The sequence below is a fragment of the Cottoperca gobio genome, chromosome 3, assembly GCF_900634415.1.
Source record: "Cottoperca gobio chromosome 3, fCotGob3.1, whole genome shotgun sequence".
In the NCBI taxonomy this organism is placed as follows: Eukaryota; Metazoa; Chordata; class Actinopteri; order Perciformes; family Bovichtidae; genus Cottoperca; species Cottoperca gobio.
This window is the reverse complement of record NC_041357.1, coordinates 15,617,790-15,641,775: the sequence shown is the minus strand read 5'-3', so window position 1 is coordinate 15,641,775 and position 23,986 is coordinate 15,617,790. Positions and strand designations below refer to the sequence as shown.

Below are 23,986 nucleotides of genomic sequence, written 5' to 3'. Positions count from 1 at the left end.
CTGGCTGCTGAATTGTTGCCAGTGTTGCATTTTAAAAGATAATGCTGGTAGGAACTGCAGACATACGGAAGAAATATTGCTGAAGATAATTGAAAATATAACCGGCCCTGCAATACTTGAGTAAAATCGAGGGCAAAAAACAGTTTTTTTTGGGAGGCAGATAGAGATAAGGGTCACAACCTCTTCCAGTTAGACTGTGATTTAAAATGTTTTTTACTTCATGTCCAGGTCCTATTTAATCTTTTGTCTGGTGTAGTGTTTACTGCCAATGCCTGAACAGGCTGGCTCATTATATTGCACTGCACACAGGTGTTGCTGCATCTCTTGCTAGTGGCTCGGGAATAACGCATATACACATAATCCCAGACTACAGTTAATTCATGTATTGTACGTGTATGTCATTAAATATACATGTGTGCTGTGCTCCACTGTGTTCAGCGGTTAAAATAATTATTCTTTAGTTATTTTTGTTTCTTTTTTTGTTTTTAAAACATGTGAAGAAATGATTGAAACAAAAATCTAGGTAGAAATCTGATTTTAAAGATTTAAATTTCAATACCAAAATTCTTTAGTATGATAAGAAGATGGTGTAATTGACATGTTGTCCACTGTCACCCCATACTAGACTAGATCATTTGCATTCTCTTCGTCCGGGGAAAATATGTTTTAATCGGTTTAAGGTTAATCCAAAAAATATCACAAATGTCACAAATGTATGGGGTTCCTCAACTGACACCCTTGAATTTCATTTATTTGATATCAAACTACAGGTCCATTGTAAAATGGGTCACAGTCAAATTGGTTTTATTTACTCCAATTTAGAGAAAAAACGATCCAGTTTGCTGTAGTATAGAGCCTCAGTTGTGTGTTTCCAAATTGGCAGCTTATTGTAATCTTTACCCGAGGGGATGTTGGTCAACATCATAACGATTTATGGGTAATGTTGTCCTTTTTAGTTAGAAAAGCATGATTCATTCAATAATAGCTTAATCATCCCATTAATAAATCAATTACATGCATAGTCAAAAAAACCAAACAGATTACTATATATATTTTTGTAATTTCTGGTAAACAGATTATTCTGTATTACTATATGCTTATTAAGACAAGCCTTCTGTGCCATTTTGTGTATGCATCATTTAGTTTAGCCCATCATTTGATTTTTCATGCATCATAAAATAGGCTAGACTGTAAGATCTCCAACACCTGTAATTGTGTGTGTTTGTGTGGAAAACATATTCAAGGATACGCACGCTCTCAGGAGGTATTCATTTTATGATTTTCTACTTGACTTGAGTCTCAAGATGATAATAAAATGCTGAAGAACAGAATATAACAACGCCTTGTTGACCACCTCTCAGACTGGGGTGGGGAGAGTTTTCTTTTCAGGCTCTTTAAAACTAATTTAGTCTCTAAAATTAATTGACTAAACAGACATAATAACAAAGGATGGACATACTCTACAAAAGCAGCAAAAAAATAACCCAAGACACACTGACTCTGACTCTTTCACAGCTGTTACTCTTCAAGGAAAATGCAGCTATCCCACTTGTACATAAGTTAACTACCTTAGAAATTTGACCAAAGTAGTAATTTGTAGACAGAAGATACAATTATATCTACGCTTGCTCCTGCTCTTCCTCAAAAGGAATAATAAAGTAGCAGTAACCGCACATTGAGGGAAATCAGCTTTGAAGTAGTGTCTCGTCTCTCTTGATGAAAAGAGGCAAGCACAACCACCTCAGCCCTCCCTCTGCACTGTGCACCCCTTCTTTTCTGTCTTTCCTTTTTTGCTTTTCACCTATCGATGATTTCAGTCCCATACACAGTGTGTGGTTAGAATAAGTCAACTGTTTAATTTGCATGTCTTTTTCTCACTATATGAAGAAGTTGTGTTGACTGAGGATGATTTATAAAAAAAACTAAAGGAAAGTTGTACCACTAAGAGGACTTGATGCTTTCCACTGGGCTCCTAATGGGCATCTCTAATGACACTGTATGGTCAACCAAAATAATAGGCAATCAATGTGAGTGGTTGCATATTAATTATGAATATTGTGTCTTTGCTGGTGAGCAGTGAATATGCAAGGGGAGAGGTCATGCTGTTTATATAACTGTATGTAAAAGCTTTCAAAGTGCTACTTAGCCCTTTTTTAATAAAGAAAGAAATAGCCCTATCCCCCCCCCCCCAATGAACACGAACACAACAATATGGTTATGTTATGATTTATGGCAAACTGATTAACTAGATGAGGCTATTGAGTAGGATTAGAGCTGCCTGTGCTTCATATTCTTACAAAATGCCTCATAGTAGTTCTACAGGAAACACTGTCACAATATGTCAAGGCAGCAGCGACTCTACACGTGCAGATGTAGGCGACTTTATTGAGCTTGAGTTATGTTAGATTTGTGGTACCGAAGTCGAGTTCAGTACAAGTAAAGATGGGGAAGAGATGAGAGATTTGTCAGTAAGAGAGATACTTTAAATGACTGATCCCTAGGTGAGGGACAAATAATCGATATATACTGATACCGTCTCTTGTGATATGTTAGCGTTACACTGGCACTAATTCCACAGCATGGTCTCTTTGGTAACTGAGGTACGTCTATCCTTCCCTGCAGACATTTTCTGCAATATTCCATGATACATAGTGTTCTATCGAATAAAAAATAAACCTTTTCATGATGCCAGAAATTGTACATGCATCAATCGCATTTAAGGTAATCAGTGTCGGCTCACTCATTCATGTGACCGTTATGTTTACCTATCATCCTGTGACAAACATTGTGGTATGGAGAAAAATCAACATAGCTTATGCAGGTGACTCACTGTAGCAAATCGTTCTGCACAAAACCCCCTCGGCAAGGGCTTTTTCATCTTCTGTTGTGGTCTGACCAGCAAAGAGCATATGAACTCAGTCAACAGACGGCAACCTCATAGACACCAAGCAACATGAGATGATGTATCCTGCACCTCAACACATTCGGATAATGAGGGCTGTAATTCTACACAAAATGCACAGTTGAATACACAGCATGGTTTTGGGTATAGGGTTAAGTACTTTCAGTAGTTTTTTCGGTACAGGTGGGAAAACAAAATACAGAATTAATTTTAAGTTATTTTTGAAAACATTAACCGTAAACATCTGCCCAAGGACCATAAATCCAATTCAACTACCATTTTGTACCTTTGTCCACAACACAACTCACCAGGCCACCTTGGAATTATACGAGAGGCGTGTGTTTGAGTGTTGCTGACATCTGGTATAATTGCAACCACCAGTAGAATAATGCAAAGCTCTTTTCTTTTTAGTTTGTTATACTTGGGTGGACATTTGTAGGAGGAATTGCACAGGTTGCACTCTGTGTACCTGTTTTACAACATCTTTCTTTGCAGGATCATTTTCAAATAGTGTAAAAATTATGTGGTACAGAAACAAACTAGCAAAACTTAGCAACATATATTTATCTTCATAATAAATCACAGTAGTGGTGGTGAGACCAATGGCTTATTTATTTATTTTTGGTGGAAGACAAAAAGGTCCAAGTGCAGCACTCCATCAAAATGACAAAAAGGGATGTTCTTTTCCCACAGAGAAACCACTTCCTCCTAAGATAAATATGAAGAGGCCTTCTAAATTACTAAGACTACATAAACAATGTTTCTCAAAACTATGTCACCTTAAATTCCAAACTGCTCTACGATATCTTCTTTCAAAGTCTCATTTTTTTGATTAGGTATGGTACAGAATCATTTGCAAGGTCTCCATCTGCACTAAGTCCTCACTGTGGTTGAAATCTCTCTAGTCTCCATTTACCGGCACCAGTGGCACTTCCTTACTTCTTAGAAATTCATTTGGACCTGACCTCTTGTAAGTTATTTGAAAGATAGTGGAAGATATTTAGCAGGCAGCGGACTGTGATGGCTTTAAGTTCACTTAAGCCCATTGATTGATTGCTCTGTTATCTCCAGGAAGATGTATAGGACCAGCTAATTAGATTTGATCACTTACAATTGCTCCTCAGCCACTAGGTAATCAATGCAGTCTAATTATTGTCTTGTTTCTCCGCCCATTTTCCCTTACTTCCTTTATCATCCTCTCACTTTACCGTTTTTGCTCACCTTTTTTTCGTTTTCCTCTTTTATTTCCTGCTTTTGTCGCATGCCCCTTCCCAAGTGTGTTTTCTTTCCTCTAAGCTAAATGTCTCTGCTTTATCCTTTACATGCCCTTTCTTCTCATTTGGCTGTTGCTCAGCTACTTTGACAGTTTTCCAAGAGGAATAAACTAGAGTTCCCTTGGTGGTAATGTAACACACACACACACACACACACACACACACACACACACACACACACATACACAACAGAGACATAGTTAATCAAATTAATTCCATATCTTTTTGGCTTACAGACAAGGTTATGGTGGGTTTGTAAGCGCTCACACCTTCTGACATGAAGAAACACATGCACTCACAGGCATACACACAGAGTGAGTATAGGTGTTTTTGGAAGACAGTAAAGGACAAATGCATGTATCATACCTAGCAGGCTAGGTCGAGGGAGGGGGTACACTTGCCTTCCTGTGAATAAAAGAGAGCTGTCCAATGATGTGTGAAAGAGAAGCTGCAATTTGTCCTCTTTCACAACTCTACCTAAGATATCAAACACACGCAGACAAATACACACAAACATAGCACCGTAGACACCAGCGGTGCCCCAAAATGCACCAACAAGGCCTGAGAGTAGAATAGCACTCCAATATGCTCGTCCCATTTGTCTCAATCGGCCTGCTGTCTGCTCGGTCAGTCTTAGGGTCTCAATGGGAATACAGAATAGAGTGCAGCTTTTTACACTTACTCAGCTCACTGTACTCAGTATCTCTCTGACCTTTGTGGCCTTGCTGCGTGGACTTGATACAACATTTCATTCAGTACAATTCAACAACAGGCTTTTTCATGCACACGACTAACAATGAACTTAACATCTGCTGATATCTACACAAAGTGCATTAATCCAGAACCGCTGAAATAACTTTGGGTTTAATAGGTTTGGTGCTACTCTGAACCTCTTGTGTTCAAAGTGTCATATCTTAAGTCCATAAGCAAGTCAGAGTCTAAAACCTTAAGAACCAAATGTAAATATGCCGCAGTTTGGTTCAGCTCTATTCACTTAAGTTCAGTTCAGTTCATTTCCAGAAGCCCCACTAGAGGAAATTAGAAGTGAAGAATTGCAAGCATGCACTTGCGATGTTAAATGTATTTATGTACTGTATAATTCAGTGTCTAATAATGATAATAAAATGACTGGACATCTAGCTAGTACGTATCATTCGCCCTCAAATTATCCTGTATTCACACGGCTCTGACTGGCTAAGTACAAAGCAGCCCATACTGGCCATTATCGATCCATTAATTGGAAAGTGGCCCATTGTAGTGAAAGGGCTGGGCAGTTATAGACAGACAGGAAGAGATGGAGGCTTAAGATCAGCCTGGACTCTAATTGGCAGGAAAGAGGTTTCTATGAAGTGGCGTAATGTGCTTTTTATTGGCTTGCGGGCGGTAGATTGATGGAGAGCAGAGCAACATTCATGTTTTTTCTTTTTGCTAAGAAAAAACTCTGAGCTACGGGATTCAGGGGTGCATTTGCATTAAACACACAGTACAGTAAACCATTTCCATTTCAAGTTCATTTCATCAATGGTAAACACTAATAAAAAAAAGTAGTCTATGGTAATATACAAAACATGCTCTATGCACATTTTGATATTTGCTCTATATGCACAGGTGCATCAAGTCATTTGAATCCTATAACAATCAAGCAAAGACCTTTTCTCTCAATTTCCTTTCATTCTGATCAGATTTCGTGCCAACAGCTGAGTTAATTGAAAAATATGTCCAAGGACGAGTCCCTGGTCGTAAAATTACAGACGGGGCACATCAATATAAAGACTTCCATCTCTTCCTTTTGAGAAACTCAGGCTGTTATCATTTCAATGCCAAACAATTTCAAACATTCATTCTTCTCTTACTCCGTGGTCAGATTTCAGCCTTTGATATATTCTGTGGGTGTTTTCTTTTAATCTTGATGAAGGCTGAAGAGGAAAAGAGTGTTTAGGTAGAGATAAAGGTGTTGGCAAAAACATGGAAGGTCAAAGTATTGAGGTGGCCTGTTTGACCTTCACACACCCTTTTTTTCATACTGAGCCACCGCAGAGCGCGGATGACATTGAAATACTCTATCGACTGTGAGTCAAGCTGTGCATGTGAAAAAGCCTGGCACAAGGAAACATTACTCACTAAACATGACATTTTACTGCTATCAATTCAGGACAGAGAGTTGTGCACTACATAGGGTAATTATTTGTGTTACGGTGATAAATACCACTACAACGGAATGAAAGCTATTTTTGTTGAAGCCAAATGTTTGCACCATTCCTACCTCTACTCAAAAGGGAATTTGAAATATTCCCGTAATAACTTTAGGAAAACATAAACACATTAGTTTCTTTCTACCTGTGTGTTCTCTATGGTTTACAGTGAAGTCTATACACCTGATTGCTTTGCATTAGTTGTGTTCATTATTAGTAAGTTGACAGGCACTTGTGTAAATGCCAGAAAGAAACTGGGATCTTGGTGACCTTTTATATCAAATGACATGATTAAAAACCCTCATATGTCGTACTTTGATATAATTAAGAAGAGAGAAGCCGCACTTTCCAGTGCCAATGTGATTGATCCGGTCTGTAATGCACTGCTGCATAAAGTGCTGAGGATCGAGGAGTGTTTGTGAGTTTATGCCGTAGAGGCTTTGTACCAGCATGCCATTATACTGATGTATTTTGTCATACATGCCTTACTGTTTTCTTATAGTAGACTGTATATGTAAGACTTCACTGTGTGAGTGTGTCCAACACACTTGCCACATATGCACAGGCCTGTACAGTATGTGTGTTTTGTATTTATCGATCAACATAGCATGAAGCCCCTTGTGTATGATAAGGTAGCCCTGTATTGAATGAACACCACATGGTTCAACACATACAAGTCCCCGGTTCCTCACAAACAATTTCTCAGTTTCTTGAGAAAAACTCAAATGTTACGGCTCTGAGTCAACAAATTCTCACAGAAATGTTGTGAAAGGAACTAGCAAATTGCATTTTAATTTCTGTACAAATAGTGCTGTGATTTTGTTACGAGATAGTTAGTTGACACGTTTTCTTTGCTCTTTAAGACTATTATCTTGGTAGTTATTGATCATGTCTGCCAAATGTGATGTTCAGCTCTGCGGTTTACTGTCGAAAGGCTTATTAGCCTTCTTTATGTGGTTAATGAAATGCTCAAAGCTAAACGATACAGAGCTCACATCTCCAGTATTTTATTTGCCCCTACTCTGTCCTCTACCTCATTTCTTTCTGCATAATTAATCACATGTCACTGGGAGATCTTGTTTCACAGCAGGACTTATTCCCGTAGAGCCCACTACATATTATTTTTTCTCTCTCTCTTCTCCACAGACGGACAATTTCCCTACTGAGCCTAATTATATGGGTAGCAGACAACAGTTTGTTCAAAGGTAAGAGTTGGGATCTATAACAGTCACTACTTCTCAGACCTTTGTTTTCTTTTCTCCAATAGTCCCAACACAGTACTATAGCAACAGTAACTAAACTAACACTTAATTGTACTGTGTCATAGCAGAGGGAGGAAGGGCATGTACATTTAATTAGGTTTAAAAGTGGTCACTAACCGTATTCATTATAATACATAAAATATAATCTGACACAAGATGCTCTGTTTTTTTGTTTTTTGTGTCTCCTTTCGCAGACAGTATGGCTAGTAGAGTATGTTTAGAAGCATTTTTATTACATCTTAAATCCTATTATTATAATTGTTCTTGTTTTACTTAAGTATTCAGGGATGCTCATCAATGTTTCATGTTGTCTCTAAACTTCCTGTGAGGGTAAAAAAAGAAGAAGAAAGAAGGCTTGAAAAATCTGTGTTATAACACTCCTTTTTTTTTCTTCTGTCCTGTTAATGTGTCTAGTAGTTCAACATTCAAAGACCCAGAGCGAGCAAGCCTCAGAGACAGTGGTCATGGTGACAGTGACCAGGCTGACAGCGACCAGGACACCAACAAAGGCTCCTGCTGCGACATGTCTGCAAAAGAAGCACTCAAGTTGAAGGCTACAGGCGTGAAACCACCGCCTTTGGAGCAAGGTGAGCCCTCATCTGAAAAAATGACTGCATGACAAATGAAAGATGCTGCGCCAGCCAGACGGACTTGAACCAAATGACTATCAATCTGTTTTTGCGGTTATTTGTATGAACGATTGAGCTCCTGACTTGCCACAGCATTCACAATCTGAACTTATACTGGGCTACTTTATTCTCCCCTACTTTGTTCTTTGCACTTTTCTCATTTAATGTGTGTGTGTGTGTCTATGTGTGTATTTGAGGGTGTGAGCGAGTGTGCATTCTATACACGTCCTCAGTTTATCAAAGCAGACAAGCCCATTATGTTTTTATAAGCCCAACTTCTTCAGCTTCTCCATTTAGTCCCCCTTCCCTGAGCACCCGTCTCTGAAACTTTGATAATGGAACATGGAAAATGACTTAGTGAGCGGCAGGAGATGTAGCTTCGTACTGTGGTGATTAAATATGAATAATTATTCTAAGCGCTGTGGGTCGGGCAGATTACACATGACATGTGTAGAACAATAACTCCCCAGATATGGGTTGTTGCAGTCCTCCTCACCGCAGCCGCCTCACATGATTAGTGCAGGTTCATGGGAGGCAAGAAAGCCAAGAACGGGACACGAGGTGGTATGCTGAATTTCTCACTGCAGCTTCATCCAGTCATGTACTTTGGTTTGGCGCCATTACCGGCTTGGCAAAACAGATATTCCCACAGAAATACAAAATCCAACTCTCGTGAAGAAGTATGTATCTCACTGACTGGATCAAGAAGTATAGTGCGGTGTACTGAACATGGATTCTGTGTAATGGTGCTATTAATCTAGGGAACAGAAGGGCTGTTTAACTCTTTGCAGAAGGACAATGACAATTTGTGCTGCACACTCTGCTGCAGTATGCATGTCTGACTAGATAGTGTGTTTTTTTCTTTTTTTTTTTGAATGAACACACGCGTTGGCAAGAGCAATTGGCCAATTAAAAAGCTCCATATGTTTCTCATTTTGAAAATGTTCCTATTTAATTGTCCATGAGGGACTGAAACAATCACATTCATACACACGATACACATGACACACGGAGCTAAGATGTGTGCTGGCCACTAGTCAGCCAGTAAAAACAACCACAGCCTGTCCATCCACCTTTCTGTTTTCTGTGTGTTATCTGCGATCAGTATCCTTCTGATGGTCTCCGACGAACAAAAGATTGTCGCACTTATACACAAACAGACACACACACAAGCCCGGTGAGGCTGGAAACTCAGGCTACGACCTGCCTTGGCCTGTTTCTCACTCACTGCTGCCCTCCCATTTATTCTCAAACAACTTTCGTTCCACTCCTCCACTTCTCCTTGTTTGGGGAAATCGATTGATGTGAGATTAGACAGTTAACTGGCTGCAGCTGGCCGTGTTTAGCCAATAACATGTGGGCTTAGCTAAGCTGTTGGGGAGGGCAGGGGCAGAAGGCCAAGGCATGGTGCAAGAGCAGTGATGAGGAGTGAGGGGTGGTGAACATCGCTCTGGCAGTGTTCCAGTGTATCTTTATTAAGTTGCAAAAATACTAGTTGAATGCTCCAAAGCAGCAGATTATTCCTCACTTACATGAGAATACATATTTACATGAGAAAACAATAATGTAGTGTGATCTCCTGCCTCTCAAATTACAATGTCATCTGCTTTTATGTTTTATGTCGTTCTGCTGTTGAAGATGAATCACAAGACGGTCACCTTGTGCCTGGTAAACTCAAGTGTAGTCCACATTTGCTAATTTGTCTTACAAAGATCATGTACAGTTCCTTTATTGTAGTAATTTTATGACTAATTAATTAACTAATTGAGGCTAAAAGTAAAAAGAAGTGAACAGAGGAAAACTGAAACACACGCTATTAAATGGGAATAAGGTGTTCTCAGGTGTTAGTATCTGTGATTTAAATAAAGCTCGGAAGCAGACGGGTATGTCTATTATCAGATTGGAAAACAAGGAAATGGGAGCTTGTCATTGGTCACTGTCCCTGGGGTTGTTTTCTTTCAGGCTTATTTTCTTTACATCTCAGCACTTAGCATCTACTTCATAGGTCTCTTTCTATCTCCCCCTCCTTCATCCCATCTTAAGTCCTCTGTTTCTCTCCAAGCATGGCCCTCCCAATTACTCTCCGTAGCTCTCTCTGCTTGCCTGCCAGTATTCTGCGGCCTCATCCACTGTCTCAGTATAAACAGAAATACAAGTGCACAAAGCATGTAGTTCAAGTCCCAATCAATCCCAACCCGGTTTCAGTTGTTAGCCTTTATAGTCACTAGGTTGTAGCCTACAGTGTACAAACAATCGTGTGTCTTCCTCCTTTTTGTTTTTTGACTTTTCTATCTTTTTTTGGCTTTTTGTTTCTTACTTCTTTCTATTTCCCCTCGATTTCTCTAGTAATGCTCTCCTGTGGTAATAGGCATTGGTAAAACAAACATATAACTCCCCATATCCGTGCTTGTAATTCATCTTCTCTTATTTGCAGTACGGTTTCCTTCTAGACAACCTAATCTGGACATCTTCGCACTAGGGACCAGTCTCAAATTGATTAATTAGCCCTGCAAAATTGGTAGCAACGTATTAATTAAGCTTAAGTATATCAAATGCATTTTTTTGCCAGTTTTAAACGGCGATTAATTGATGCTCTAACGCGCCTGCAGCAGACGTTGATACAGGCTTGCCTGGCTCCAGCGGAGTGGCTGGCAGCACATCGTTCGCCTCTGTGGAGATGACTGCCACGGTTGCTATCATGAACAGACAGGCAGCAGTGGTGTGGGGAGATGTTACCCACTGATAGGGCTGTCCGAGTAAATGGAGGGAGAGAGAGAGGGTTGATTGAAGACGAGGAGGAAGATCGTGGAGGGACACTGTTTGGGAATACTGTTCGACTGTACCCGGCAGCTGACCTGTCCTAATTAGCTGCGATTGGAGTGTGAAGCCTTGTTTATAAAAAGGAGGCATGAGTGGGCCATAGGAGGAGGGGGGAGGTGTGAGGAGGATGTGATACTACAAGGACAGCATGGATACAGTAGGGAGAGACAGCATGAGATGTGTTCCTATGACAGCGCAGTAGAAGGCAATGAAATTGACTTTTCACCGTTATTTCTGGCAGGGTGAAAGAAATCCCCACACCCACATTATCCCTCAGCTTGTGCATAGCTTCAATAAGGGATGCTTTGTAAATTGCTATCATACACGCACACTCTGGGCACAGCCAAACAATGATACACAGTAAATGCACACAGAGACACATATACTGTACACAAATAAAGGATGATGTTTCATATTTAATCGTTACTCAACAAACCATATGAGGAGTGTCTTCGCTGCAGGTGTTTAATAATTGCTGGTGCTGATGATGTCAGTGAGTCCACTGAATTTTGTCTTTTCTTTTTACACAATCTCAAAAGCTTCAAGAAAGACGTCCTTGGTTCTATAGTACTCTTTCAGAAATAACTTTGTTTTAAATAACTAGCAGGATTTAGCAGCCATGACAGAGCTCTTGAGTGTTTTCTTGTTAATCCTTTATTGGCAGTTCCTTCTGCAGCTTCAGTTGATATTGTAGCCATTAGGTATTGTATGATATTGTCATCCTTTATCCTACAAGAGAATGTCAATTCAACGACATTACAGGGTATCTTACTTTAAGTATTTCATAGAAATATGCCACTGGGTACATCAAGCGTCCATTATAGTGCAATTATTCCTTGTGTTATAGGGCTGATGAATTTCATCACTATTGTTATCCTTATCAATATGATTTTAAAATACAGTTAGAAAAACAATAAGCACAATATCTCTTTTTAAAAGATTTCATGTAATGGGTTTTTGAGTTCACATTGTGGAAATGTGAGGCTTCCAAACAAGAAGCGGGCGTGACTTTACATTTATTCATCTGTAAAATCATGATAAAATTAAGTCTTTATATGTTGTTTTGTTGAATAATAGTTTTTCCTCTCCCAGTCCGCACTGAGACCAAGCAAACTCAATATTCAGACTTTAATCCATCTTAAATATTCACTCATCTTCCCTTGTGGCAGTCTTAATCTTAAGACTCTAGTATTACCGTACTTTTTCAAAGTGTTTCAAGTCCCCACAATCTCAGTCTTTCCTTTCTTCTTTTTATTCGCAGCAATTAATTTTAAATCACGACTGAACCTTGGATAAAAAAAAAAAAATGCAATTCCAAGATTAATTGACTGGTCAGAAGTCAGATCAGATGCCCTTTTCACACTTGCAGCCATGGCAACCTCTATCCTGCTCACTTTGGCCTTCAATAAACCTTTATCTGACTGCTGGAAAAGGGCATTCCATTCAACATCATTCATATTTCATGGACAGATTAAAGCAGACAACGTTTTCATAGGGTGGGTAGTGGTGTAATACATCTATAATTTGAATCATTCTGAATTTGTATTCAAAATGCAGCACGATCAGTTTGAGTTCACTGTTTACATGCATGTCATGTTTGTGCATTTAGGCCAGTTTAGTTTATATATATTACAATTCTGGTTGCATTTGATAATTCATGTATATGTCATTTAGTGATATTTATATGTATAATGTATAAAATATCAAGAGCTTTTATTATGGCTGAACAAATGCACCTTTTATAGGCAGTTGTGCCAATGTTGGTTAATCACAGTCTGATGGATGAGCTTCTATCCATTGTTAGTATAGTCATTTTTATTTGGGTTCCCTTGTAAATTATTGTTTATGTGAAACTTTCAGTAGAAGCGAGAGAAGGACAAAGACAGACCGAGAGAAAGAGAGAAACGCTCAGTTCAGACACAATTGAATTTCAAAAACAAATGAACAAAGTGACAAACAATCTGGCCGCTCAAAGACAGGCTGCTTGAAGACGCACTTCTTCTGAAACATTTCCAGTGGGCATTGGATCCAAAGTGGACATGTGATGGAGGCTCGGCCAGAATGTGACTCAAATCATAAAAATGGACTTTTAGAAATGTATTCATAAGATGAAAACTTCAAAACAACAGTTACATTTGTTATAATTGTCTGGAAAGTTCTGGATCAATGTCATTAGAGAAGACAGGGTTCCTGTTTCTCAGGTGAGATATTTATATACAGTATATGTGATATTATGATGTATGATATTCATACTTTTAATACCCTCTGGCCATGTGATTAAGAGGCTTTATTGCAATATTGCATAAATAACTCCCAGTCCTTAGTAAATGTGAATATCATTGGCGACAACAACAAATATAACACAATGGATTTACTCTTGAGTTAAAAATTGAGTGGTTGGAAAATGTACCTTTTATTCCCCCATAAATCAGTACAGCAAGAGCTTCGTTTACAAAAAAAGTTAAAAGCAGAATCGTTATTATGTAACGTCTCCAATTAGCAAGTTAGCGCATTAAACTAAAGTCTCCAATAGGGTGTACTCTCCAGAGCAGAGAGGGCATTGTTAATGTGCGATTTTTCACACGATGTTAAAGTAATTGTTCCGCAGGTTAATGGACACACATCTGCCGAGAGAGAAGCTTCAATTGAGAGCATTTTAATTAGTTAGTTTACAAACATTACTCCAAACAGGTAACATATGGAGGAGTCATGGTTTCATGTGATGCTATCACATCTGTCTGTTTGAACATGATTAATTAAGGACATCAGTGTGTTTGTTCCGGTGGAGACGTGTTTGTGCGTCGTTCCAGTGAACTCTCTCCTAACAGCATAAGCGGGACTTGATGTGTTGCAGAGCTCCTCTTTGCCTTCCTCCTCACTGAAAGCTCTTTTCATCAGTCATCATTTAAAAAAAAAAAGGCAATTCTTTGGCTTCTCTTTCTGAAGTATCTGTTGTGTTTTTCATATCAAACCTTAAAGACATTCTCTGAAAGTGTGTAGAATGAGCTGGGCGGTAGATTAGAAAAACAAGCAACATTTGAAAACAGCAGCCAGATGCTCGTCTTCTTTCTAACGCTTTGTGCTAGCTACTGGACGGAGAGGATTTCTCTCTGAGCCTTTCATCTTTTCCTGCTCCTCATCTTCTCAGCTCTCCGTGGCCTGTCCCTGGCTGGGCTGATTCATGGCAACATCACCAGCTACTTTCCTGGTTTGGATTAATGAGAACCATCAGCAATTTGGACCTCTCCAAGAAGCATCACTCAAAGTCAAATAAGATTTGTGAGTGTGTGTGTGTGTGTTTGTGTGCCCATACACATGTGCCAGATCGTGTGTTCACCCCATTCTTAGCGGATATGGCGGTATCGCACAGCAGTGAGGCGATTTGCGGCTAAGCTAGTGGAATCCTGTTGAAAGCCTAAAATCTTGTGGGGTGAAGGGAGAGGAAATATCACAGTCTTAGGATTTCTTCTCTCTCATTATGGAAGATTTAAAGGGATTAGTCTATTTTCTTTAATACACAAAGTTAAATTAAATTCCATTGTTATGATTGTGGTTCATGAAGGGTAATGTCCATTCTTGTGTCCTTTCTCTGGTGCTTGGCGTGTGTGATATTGGGCTGGGCTTGCTGTGGGGTGTGATTTCCACCTCTAAACCTCAGCCCGCCTGCACAGCGGCTCACCCCCTGATCCTCATTCAGCCAGCGGAGCCTATCTCAAGCACTGTGGCACCACAGCGTCGGAGAGGATTGATGAATATCTCGGACTCTTACCAATTGGGCTGTAAATCTCTGCCATTATACCTTCACCCTGGTAGCCACAGTGAATAATTATGGCATGTTTATGGAAGCAATGAGTACAAAATATGTCTTATTTCACTCTAAGCGCCATTACAACCTCTCATCATATAATGATTGGACTTCTCATCTATAAAAAAAAGAACTATGTTAGATCCCATTGAGAGAACTTTTCTCCCGCAACCCTCCAATAAGGGCTCCTCCCCCCCAAATGCTTGCTTCTCAGCCCTCTCTCCTCACACCTCTCTGTAATGAGAACATTACAGGGTATTAATTTAAGTGTGTGTTCACTCATATTAGATATTGAAAAAACACACACAGCCATTAAATGCTGTGGAAATCCTATTCAAGGTCCATTAAAAAAAATGTAGGCGCCCAGAGTATGAGGATTAGTCTAGAGTCATGGAGATTGAAGTTAATCACTCTTCAACCATATTGTTAAAGTTTTATCCACTGTTGGGTCCAGTAAACCCTCAATGATATTATTATTGTTTCAGTCTTACTCAGCTGTCTCAAAAACGGGTTTTACATACACAGTGTTAAACACACTTTCTAATGCTCAACTGTAGATCTAGCTGGAGATGCTTTTTGTCATTGTTCTTATCAAAAGCCTCACCTGCAGATGAATTTGAATGTGTTTACTTTAATGTCTCATTTGTGTGTAATAGAATTCAGTAAGTGAGGCTGGGCGGTTTGCTGAGTTTGCATATTTCCTGTTTACAGTTTATACATGCACACAGACTTGCTTGCTGTAAACACACTAGTAACCTACATTATACACCAGAATGCATGTTTTAACTCCAGTGAGCATAACTGGCAAAAAACTCACACACACATGTAAGATATATTCCCCAAAGCAACAGCAAGAGAGAAAATCCAGTGTATTTTATCAGCTCCATCATCAGGACAGACATGCTTCTGCTCCCAGTTGTTCTCTTTGTAATCACATGAACAACAACCTTGTAGATGTGGCGTCTGTGCTATAAATGAAATTAATTAACATTGTGTGGCTGAGCCCCATGGCAGTGCAGCCTACGTGTTTTTGTGTAGTTTTTTTTCCCAGGCATGAACCTCTCGTTGAAAAGCTTAGTTAAATATGTGATTACAGCACACGCAATTATGGTGCGATCACAACTTTAGATGTTTTTCAGATAGCAGCTCTTCCACTGGATTCAGAGAGTGGAGATGTTTCTGCAGTTTTTCAGTAGTGAGCTTTTTACTGAAAACAAGAAACTGGGCTCGTCTTTGTGTCCGTTAGGTACACAGACTGACTGACATTTATAACTTCTGTGAGCAATCCAAGACTGATTTTGTAAAAGGCTGAGTGGATGTGTTTTAGAGAATGCTGCTGCAGTGTCCTTATCTATGTGTCTTTGCTGCATCAAGAAAGGTGGTTGTGTGCTGTGAAGTGACCAAGTTTCTAAGGGTTAAATGAAGGAGCACTCGTAATACAAGTTAGTTTGTTGTCACAACACCTCTCCAAGAGGATGTGTGACAGAGCTGCAGAAGAGCTGTTCCAGTGTCTGCTCTCAGTGGGTGAAACATGTTGTCCAGCACAGCAGTAGGGAGGATACTACAGAGCAGATTATAATGATACAGAACATCGTCACTTCCTGGACCAGAGCCACTCTGCGGCCATCTGTCCTCTGTCCATGGACAGCCGGGCATGTGTGTGTGTGTGTGTGAGTGTGTGAGTGTGTGTGTGTGTGTCTTGGATGTTATTCTAGACATTAACTACACTTGCACATATGCTTTTAAAGCCTCTTCTAGATCTTACCGATCATGTTTCAGTCATATACAGTACGCCATCATACTTATCTCTTTTAGCACTGATTTAGATGCCTTGAAAATATTATTGGCACTAAATTTGATGATTGTTTAAGCAATTTATTAAGTAAAAATAGCAAACATTTACTGCTTAAGAGATGCAAAATTTAAAATGAGAACAAATGAGTTGGTTAATTGGTGCATGTCCTTGTTTGCAGTGGTGTAATATTAATTGATTGATGGTAGTAAAAATGAATTAATAAACGGTTAGAAGTTATAGTGTTACTGTCCTTGCAGACTTTTGTCCGTATTGTCGCAGACAAAGCAACACAACGACATTTAACAGTTTAGGGTTTAATTCCGGGTTTGAAATACATTTTATGGAGTGAACCCAACATGTAACAATGTAACATGCTTGGGTACATTTAGTATTTGTAATGGGTTGAGGTTTATTTCATGCTTTACTCTCACCAAAATATGATATGAAATCACTTACAATATTAGGCTTTATTAGAAAGAGACAGATGGAGAGACAACACTTTCACTTTTCAACAGTGATTACATGCGACATTCACACCTGTAGCCTGTTCTCATAATTATAGCAATTGATTTTCTCATCAGCTGGTAACAATATTGTGGGAGGTGAAATCACAGGTGGCACAGATACTTGGATTCACACTTCTTTGTCTCTAATCTCACCAAAGGCACTTCACTTGCAATTCCCCTGCATGCTTTTTTTTTTTTTTGTTCCTGTGTGTGTGTGTGTGTCTCTATTACTCACTGCATATTTTCTGTAACTCAATAGCTGAGTATCATTCTCTATCCTCTACACTCGATACAAGTACATTGTTTGCAAACGTAGATCCAGCAGAAAAGCAGCATCTGTAAGCGTGCACTTATATTAATATGTTTTTGTATGGGTTTGGTGGGTTTGGTGGGACAGCCACAATCAGATGATTATTTTTCTGACGTTTGAATCACTCAATGCTGTGGTTAGACAAATATTGGATTCTATATTGGATATAGCAACATTGTTAATAAAAAAGAAAAACACCAAGTGGCATATTGTTTGATCAATTCTATAATGCAGGCATATACAAACAGGGGAAATTGTTCCACTGAAATGAAAATGGAAAATGAAATGCCTTATAAAAGTTTCCCTAGAAAATGAATTTAGCACAACTTCCACTGAATCAGTAAAATACAAGTGGAGGGCCGCTTTGCCCAGGCTATTTCCTTTGCTCATGTGAATGAATATTTGTTATTCCCTGGGGTATTGTTTCTCCATGTTACACTGCATCAGGAACCAGAGAGATAAATGGGCCTGGCTTGTCCAAGGCATCAGGACTTCTTCTCTGCTCAACCATAACTAGTAATGTCCCTTCAGCTACTGCTTCTAGTGCTATAGATGGAGTATTTGAAGAAGAGGAAATGCTAAAACAAAGAAGGGAGACGTGGATTATGCGACTAAAGTGGATAGAGCGCTCAGAAATGTCAGAAAAGAAGACGCATTGGATATATGAAAGGTTAAATAGAGCAATAGTAGGGCTTGCATGCATTAAACAAACACACACTTAAATAAGTGGATTAAATGCATAAACATCTAAGAAACGGGGCCATAATGACGGAAGGAAGAACCAGTTCATGAGTGGTCAGATGATGAAAAGAAAGAGGCCATGGATGTATAGATGGATGAAGAGGGGCGGGACAGGAGGCCAGCTCCAGGGGAGATTGGCTTAAGCAGCATGGTGCCTGGCTTCCTGCAGTCACTGAGCCACCAGTTGAAATTCAAAAGAAAAACCTGTCAACCTAAACACATACCCTGCTAAGACACGCCTGAACCCAGTCACATGTACACACAATCGCCACAGTGTCTGCAAGCTCCGGTATGTTCCCGTCATTAGGCTGACCTCTACAGCTGCACTTAATATGTGTTAAAGCATTTGCACCATAAATAGTGCTTTGCGGTATCTGTGTTGATGGCAATACAAACTAGCTGTATGCATTCATCAAATATCTCTATTACACGTGTGCCACTGTACCATACGCTTTCGCATAGTGACGGAGATTGAGAGAGAGAATGCGTGCGTCTTGGTCGAGTATGTGAGGATGGCGACTGGGAGTGTTTTTCTCAGATAACCTCAGTTTGTTACTTTTTGATCCTGCTAAATTAAGATAAGGGGCTCGGTTAATTAAACTGTCACATGGCAATACCTTGAGGAATTGCGAGGCCAACACAGCTTTAATTGGGTGGCTGCTATTGTCCCTGTGCTACCTCCCATCCCCGGGAAGCAGCCCCACAGAGGGGAAAATCACCCTCGTGGCTACCGGCAGAGGATGGAGGAGTTAAAGGAGCGATGAGCATGAACATTTAAATGAAGAGGGGTGGGGCAGAGTAAGAGTGATCTGATCTTAAATGTGTAAAAACCTATGGACACACTCAACCAAAATATATATTTAAGCCAGTAAATGCATTATATATACTGAACATGTGATGCCTACAGTGGCTTCTTGAAAGGGTGAGAACAAGGTTAGACTTAAGATGAGGGGTTTTAAGTATGCATTCAGTATGCAAAAATGTGAGTTGTGTAATTTTCTGTACATCGCAGTAATCTCGACGGTGCATTAGTTGCAAGGCAGGTCTCCTAAGCCCCACGGACAATGTCAGCAAGCTTAAGATGCATCTGTAATTACCAGCACTCAATTAACAGCTGACCTCACCATTCCACCTCAAACCACAACAAAGATCTATTATGGAGATTTAGAAGGTTTGCCGTGTAAACAACTAAGTGTGATGGATCTTCATACAGAGCTTATGGGCGTTCGCACCTCCTCTTTTGGTTTACTCACACGCACTTCATTGAAATTTAGACCACGGTGAGTTAGACAGTTGGGTGTGTTGCTGATGTGTAGTTTTTTTCTGTAACAGGTTTTAAAGAGAACACCACTCAACCTATATATTTCTCTCCCACGCGTTAGCACTAGATTTACTCATGTTTTCAGTTTCAGCAAGTAGTTGTAGCAAGCAAAACAATCTTAGTGTCCTGAAGTGAAGCAATACATTATTTTAACTGTATTTTATTATACATACACAATGCATGTAATGTTGGCAGATGTATCTGATATAGATTTAGAAAATAGGCGTTACTGAGATTATTATGTCTAAATCGTAGACACATTGTGAGGTTGATGCTGCTGGAGGAAGTATCCTCGATAGCATAATGACCATTCTTGGGTGATGTTTTGAAAGCAGCTGCCCATCTGTCTCTGAAGGTGATCAAAATCTGCCTTGATTAACAAGTGGGAAATCTGGTTGAAGGTCCCCCGTGCTGCCTCTCATCCCCTCCCAAGTGGGGATCAAAGAGGATGAAGTTTTGAGCCTGGGGATAATCTAGTTCCCTAGATTGTGATAATGCTGCTCAGGTATGATCATGTGGATGAGAGCTGGTTCGGGTGTGCACACGGCTGTGGGTCCGTGCTGGCGTATACTTGTGTGCCTGCGTGCTGGTGCTCAAAAGAGAAGAGGCAGACAATAGCACAAGCCAGCCAGTGAATTAGTTCACACAGACAACGGAAAATACACATTCTTTCTGTTTCTGTATCCAGGCAACCACATTAGAATTCAAGACATATCGAACAACAGGTGATTACCACCATCTTTCTTTTCCATCTTTGAGCTGCTAAACTAGATCCACTTCTTCTCGAATATGAATTAGAATACAACTATTTCAAGTGACAGTGACATTAGACAAATTGTACACCTTGATTACTAGAAAGCAAGTATGCAGTGTGAAATGTAGTCAACACATTTAAATGTAGTGAATTTCTCCCAAATAACTGAGACTTAGCTTTGTTTGCATTCTTTGTGATTTTCTTTGCAACTCACAAACAGTTTGTGAAATGACAGTGAGCTTAAGCTCTGCTAAATCTCATTTTAGTTTTAAGTTCCCTGTTGTTCCGCATGGTCTCTTCCCACCCTTATCCGTGTCTGGTGTTGGTGTCCAGCTGTTCCATCAGCACGACAAGTGGTTCAGGAAACTCCCTTATTGTTCACTGACCAATCGCAAACACACCAGAATGCTGTCAACGAGCATTTTCCACCCAGTGGTTTTTGCATTTGCCTGCACCTGTGGTTTTAGCCCAGAGGGCAGCGGATGCAGGAGGGGGGTGGCAGAATGGGGAGAGGCTGGGCACTGGGGTGGAAAGGCAGTCGGTGTTGGGATTAGGCTGTCTTTCTGTCTGTCGAGATTAAAGGAAATAGATTCATTGTGAGTTTCCCCCTTTTTGTCGTTTTTTTCCTCAAAATGCATCAGAGGACAGCTGAGCCTTCCCACCAGAATTTGCATTTTTATAATTTGCATGAACTCATTGGAGCTCGGAGGCATCTTACGGTTGTGTGTGCACAAATGCATGCGTGTGTGTGTGTGTGTGTGCTTTGTAATTTGACAAGCAAAATAAAGAACTTGTCCAAACAATTTAATTGAAATGACTGGATAGAGCCTGCGCTGCTTTCATGGAAATATTGTACTCAAACCGACTAGACATTTGAAGCATTTTGTTGTGCAACATTTACTGGAATGTCAAGAAATTACTCTAACTGCTTTCACTGTCTCACAACATGTTGAAGCACAGTATCATGCTGCAGTACAGTCTACTGTGGAGAGTTACTAGAATAGATATACTCTGCACTGCAGTGCTTTGCTAGCCTGGGTTGTGAATCTTATCAGGCGGAGTTGTGGTTGTGGATTTTGAGTGTGTGTGTGTGTGTGTGTGTACGTGTTTGTGAGTATGTGCACTTGCATGTGTGTGTCCAGGCCCCTCTGGAGTCCATTAATCCCAAATCTAACAGACTTACTGCAGAAGCATCCTATGATGTGTGCTGAATCCCTCTCTGGAATATTGGATACTGCTTCCATATTATTCACTTCCTCTTTTCTCATCAGGAATACATTGTTTTGTCCTCCCCCTCCCATGATGCCAGGATTTTCCACCAGGACAGGTGGCTGCCGTGTTATGAGTTTGTTTACAATTCAGGTGTGTTTTTACCAGTTCTCTGATCTGTAATTTTACATCTCTGAGCCCTTTTAATCCTATTCTTATTTTGTGTAAGCCTTCTAATCTTTGACCCTAATCTTAAACCACCACGTAGAATGGTGCGGCGTGGATTGAGAAGAGTTGTTTTTCTCACCTTCAAATTCAATGCATACATTTGTCAGGGAGAGCAGGGGTTCTCTAGCCTTTGTTTTTGTTTTTTTCCCAATAGCTGATTCTGAAAGGTATTTATTGTTATATATTTCTATTTATTTATGTTTTTTATTGCAGTGGCCTAGGACTTGAACCCCGCCTATTGTAAAACCTTGTGCTCATAACCAAACAGTCTCAGGAGTGAAACCGATGCAGAGGCAAATAAAGTATAAATTAGATAGTGAGATGGAAAACACATTTCTATTTGAAATGATTATCCCCCCTGACGGGCAGACTAATAGACCGTTATTGCATTTCCGTCAGTTTCTTTTAATCTAATCATACTTATAAACAGACGAGTGATAGTGTTAGTGTGTGCATGTTTATCCATTCAGAGACACAAGCAACCAGTGTCTAGACGGCAAACACCAATTTGGCTGGGGCACAAAGGAACATCAATGCTAAAGCAATGTTGCTGAAACACTAGGCATGTTCCTCAGTCTTGCATGGAGAGGAGTGTCGTGACAGACAGACGGCGATAGGCGGAGGAGGATGAGGGGGAGGAGGAGGAGGTGCAGCCGAAATAGAGGAGAGGTTGGCAGAGCTCACTGTGGCTAATACATCCAAAGTGTGTCAGTTAGCTCTCTCTAAATGTGTTAGGCCCCGGGGCTGAGAAAGCCAACACCATCGACTCAACCTACCTCTCTCCACCTTTCCACTTAGCCTCTGTTCAACACCCGCCAATATCCTTAGGGGAGCTACACTGCTGTTCATTGGCACGATTGATCAAATGCCTACATGTTAAAGTGTACAGTTTTCTTATTGCTCGTATTAGTCTCATGAGTGCATGTGCTGGAGGAGTCATTTAGAGTGGTGTGCTGCTATGTGGAATGGCAGGTAGTTTTACAGGTGGTGTGTCTTCACACTTCTTTCCCAATCTTGGCGGATGTAGCACTAAGGCAAGCAACCCCATTTTTGGTGATGATACTAGTGCTTGATAGTTTGATACTTCACACGGTATTGCTGCCATGTACGGTACAGAGAAATACATTTTCAGTATAGATGATTGTCTACATCATTAATTTAGCCAAGAACAACATTCACCCTTTATTTGCCAAATTACATGCACATAGGAGATATTTCCATGTGATTTACTCACAGATTATACAAACAGTCAAAATGCCTGACTATGCGCTCCAGTGAGTGGAAGAACAATGAAAACATGTGCACACACCAGTAAGCAGACTGGTGTCACATCAGGTGTGTGCGTAGGCACTCCGTGTGTTTACGCAGCTATAGATTCTTACTGTAGTTAGTTCATCTGAATTAATGTAAGAGAAGTACACAACAGATCTTCACAAGTGTCACAGCTGGTGGTACAGTATGTATCCCAATCTGCATAATCCAATCTGAAAGGTCATATTACAAATCATCGGTGCATCTAGCTTTTCATCCAGCCATACTCAAGATAGGTTTTCTATTGTAGGACATTATTCCCAAATTACAGTTAAGAATTTTTAATCATTTGTAAAAATGTTTCAGACATAAAGTGAGAGAAAATATCAGAAATCATGTTTTCAACACGCATACAAACTGTCTGAAAACACTTTACATAACCCCAAGTCAGCACCAGCCTTGACTAATTCATTCTTCTAGGTTTTGGCCCCTTTTTGAATTTCATTAGGCTCAAGTGTCAAGCCTCTTGACATGTTTCTCCTACCTACCCTGTCTTTATTGAGTTTGACCGGTCACAGCCAAGTGAAAGCTACAGTAGTGGCAGCAAGCTGTCGAATAAGAGTAGCGTTTACAGAATTTGCCTTTTCCTCTTATTGGCATGATCTTAAATGAATTTATTCATGTCTCAGTGAGATCTTAGCTTCTTTATACAAACAAAAACTCAACGCTAAAAAAATGGTCAAGGTCATTTGATACAAGGGAACTCTAATGCAACATTAATGAGAGTACTATGATACTGTATGCGTTGTGGTATCACAGTGATGGTTCTGTTGAGCGAGAGAAAGAGAGAGAATCAGAAGCACTTTTCCTAATCCTGCTAAAGCAGTACACATGGGAATGATTACTTGCACAAAGCCATGACACCCTGAGTTGTTCAAATCCCTTTTGTTCAAAACAGAGCGACAAACAGAGCGGCAGACAGAGTGG

At 40.0% G+C, this 23,986-nt stretch overlaps 1 protein-coding gene across 2 annotated transcripts in view; it reads left to right on the top strand.

Moving 5' to 3' along the window:
• The window catches only part of pcdh17 (protocadherin 17), a 51,074-nt gene that overhangs the window by 14,368 nt on the left and 12,720 nt on the right, over positions 1-23,986 (top strand). The window contains exons 3-4 of one of the 2 annotated variants that reach the window (XM_029459789.1): positions 7,515-7,573; positions 8,048-8,217. In XM_029459789.1, coding sequence (XP_029315649.1) covers positions 7,515-7,573; positions 8,048-8,217 — 229 coding nt within the window. Of the gene's footprint in view, positions 1-7,514; positions 7,574-8,044; positions 8,218-23,986 lie in introns of both variants that reach the window. The other variant, XM_029459780.1, reaches the window with a different exon arrangement.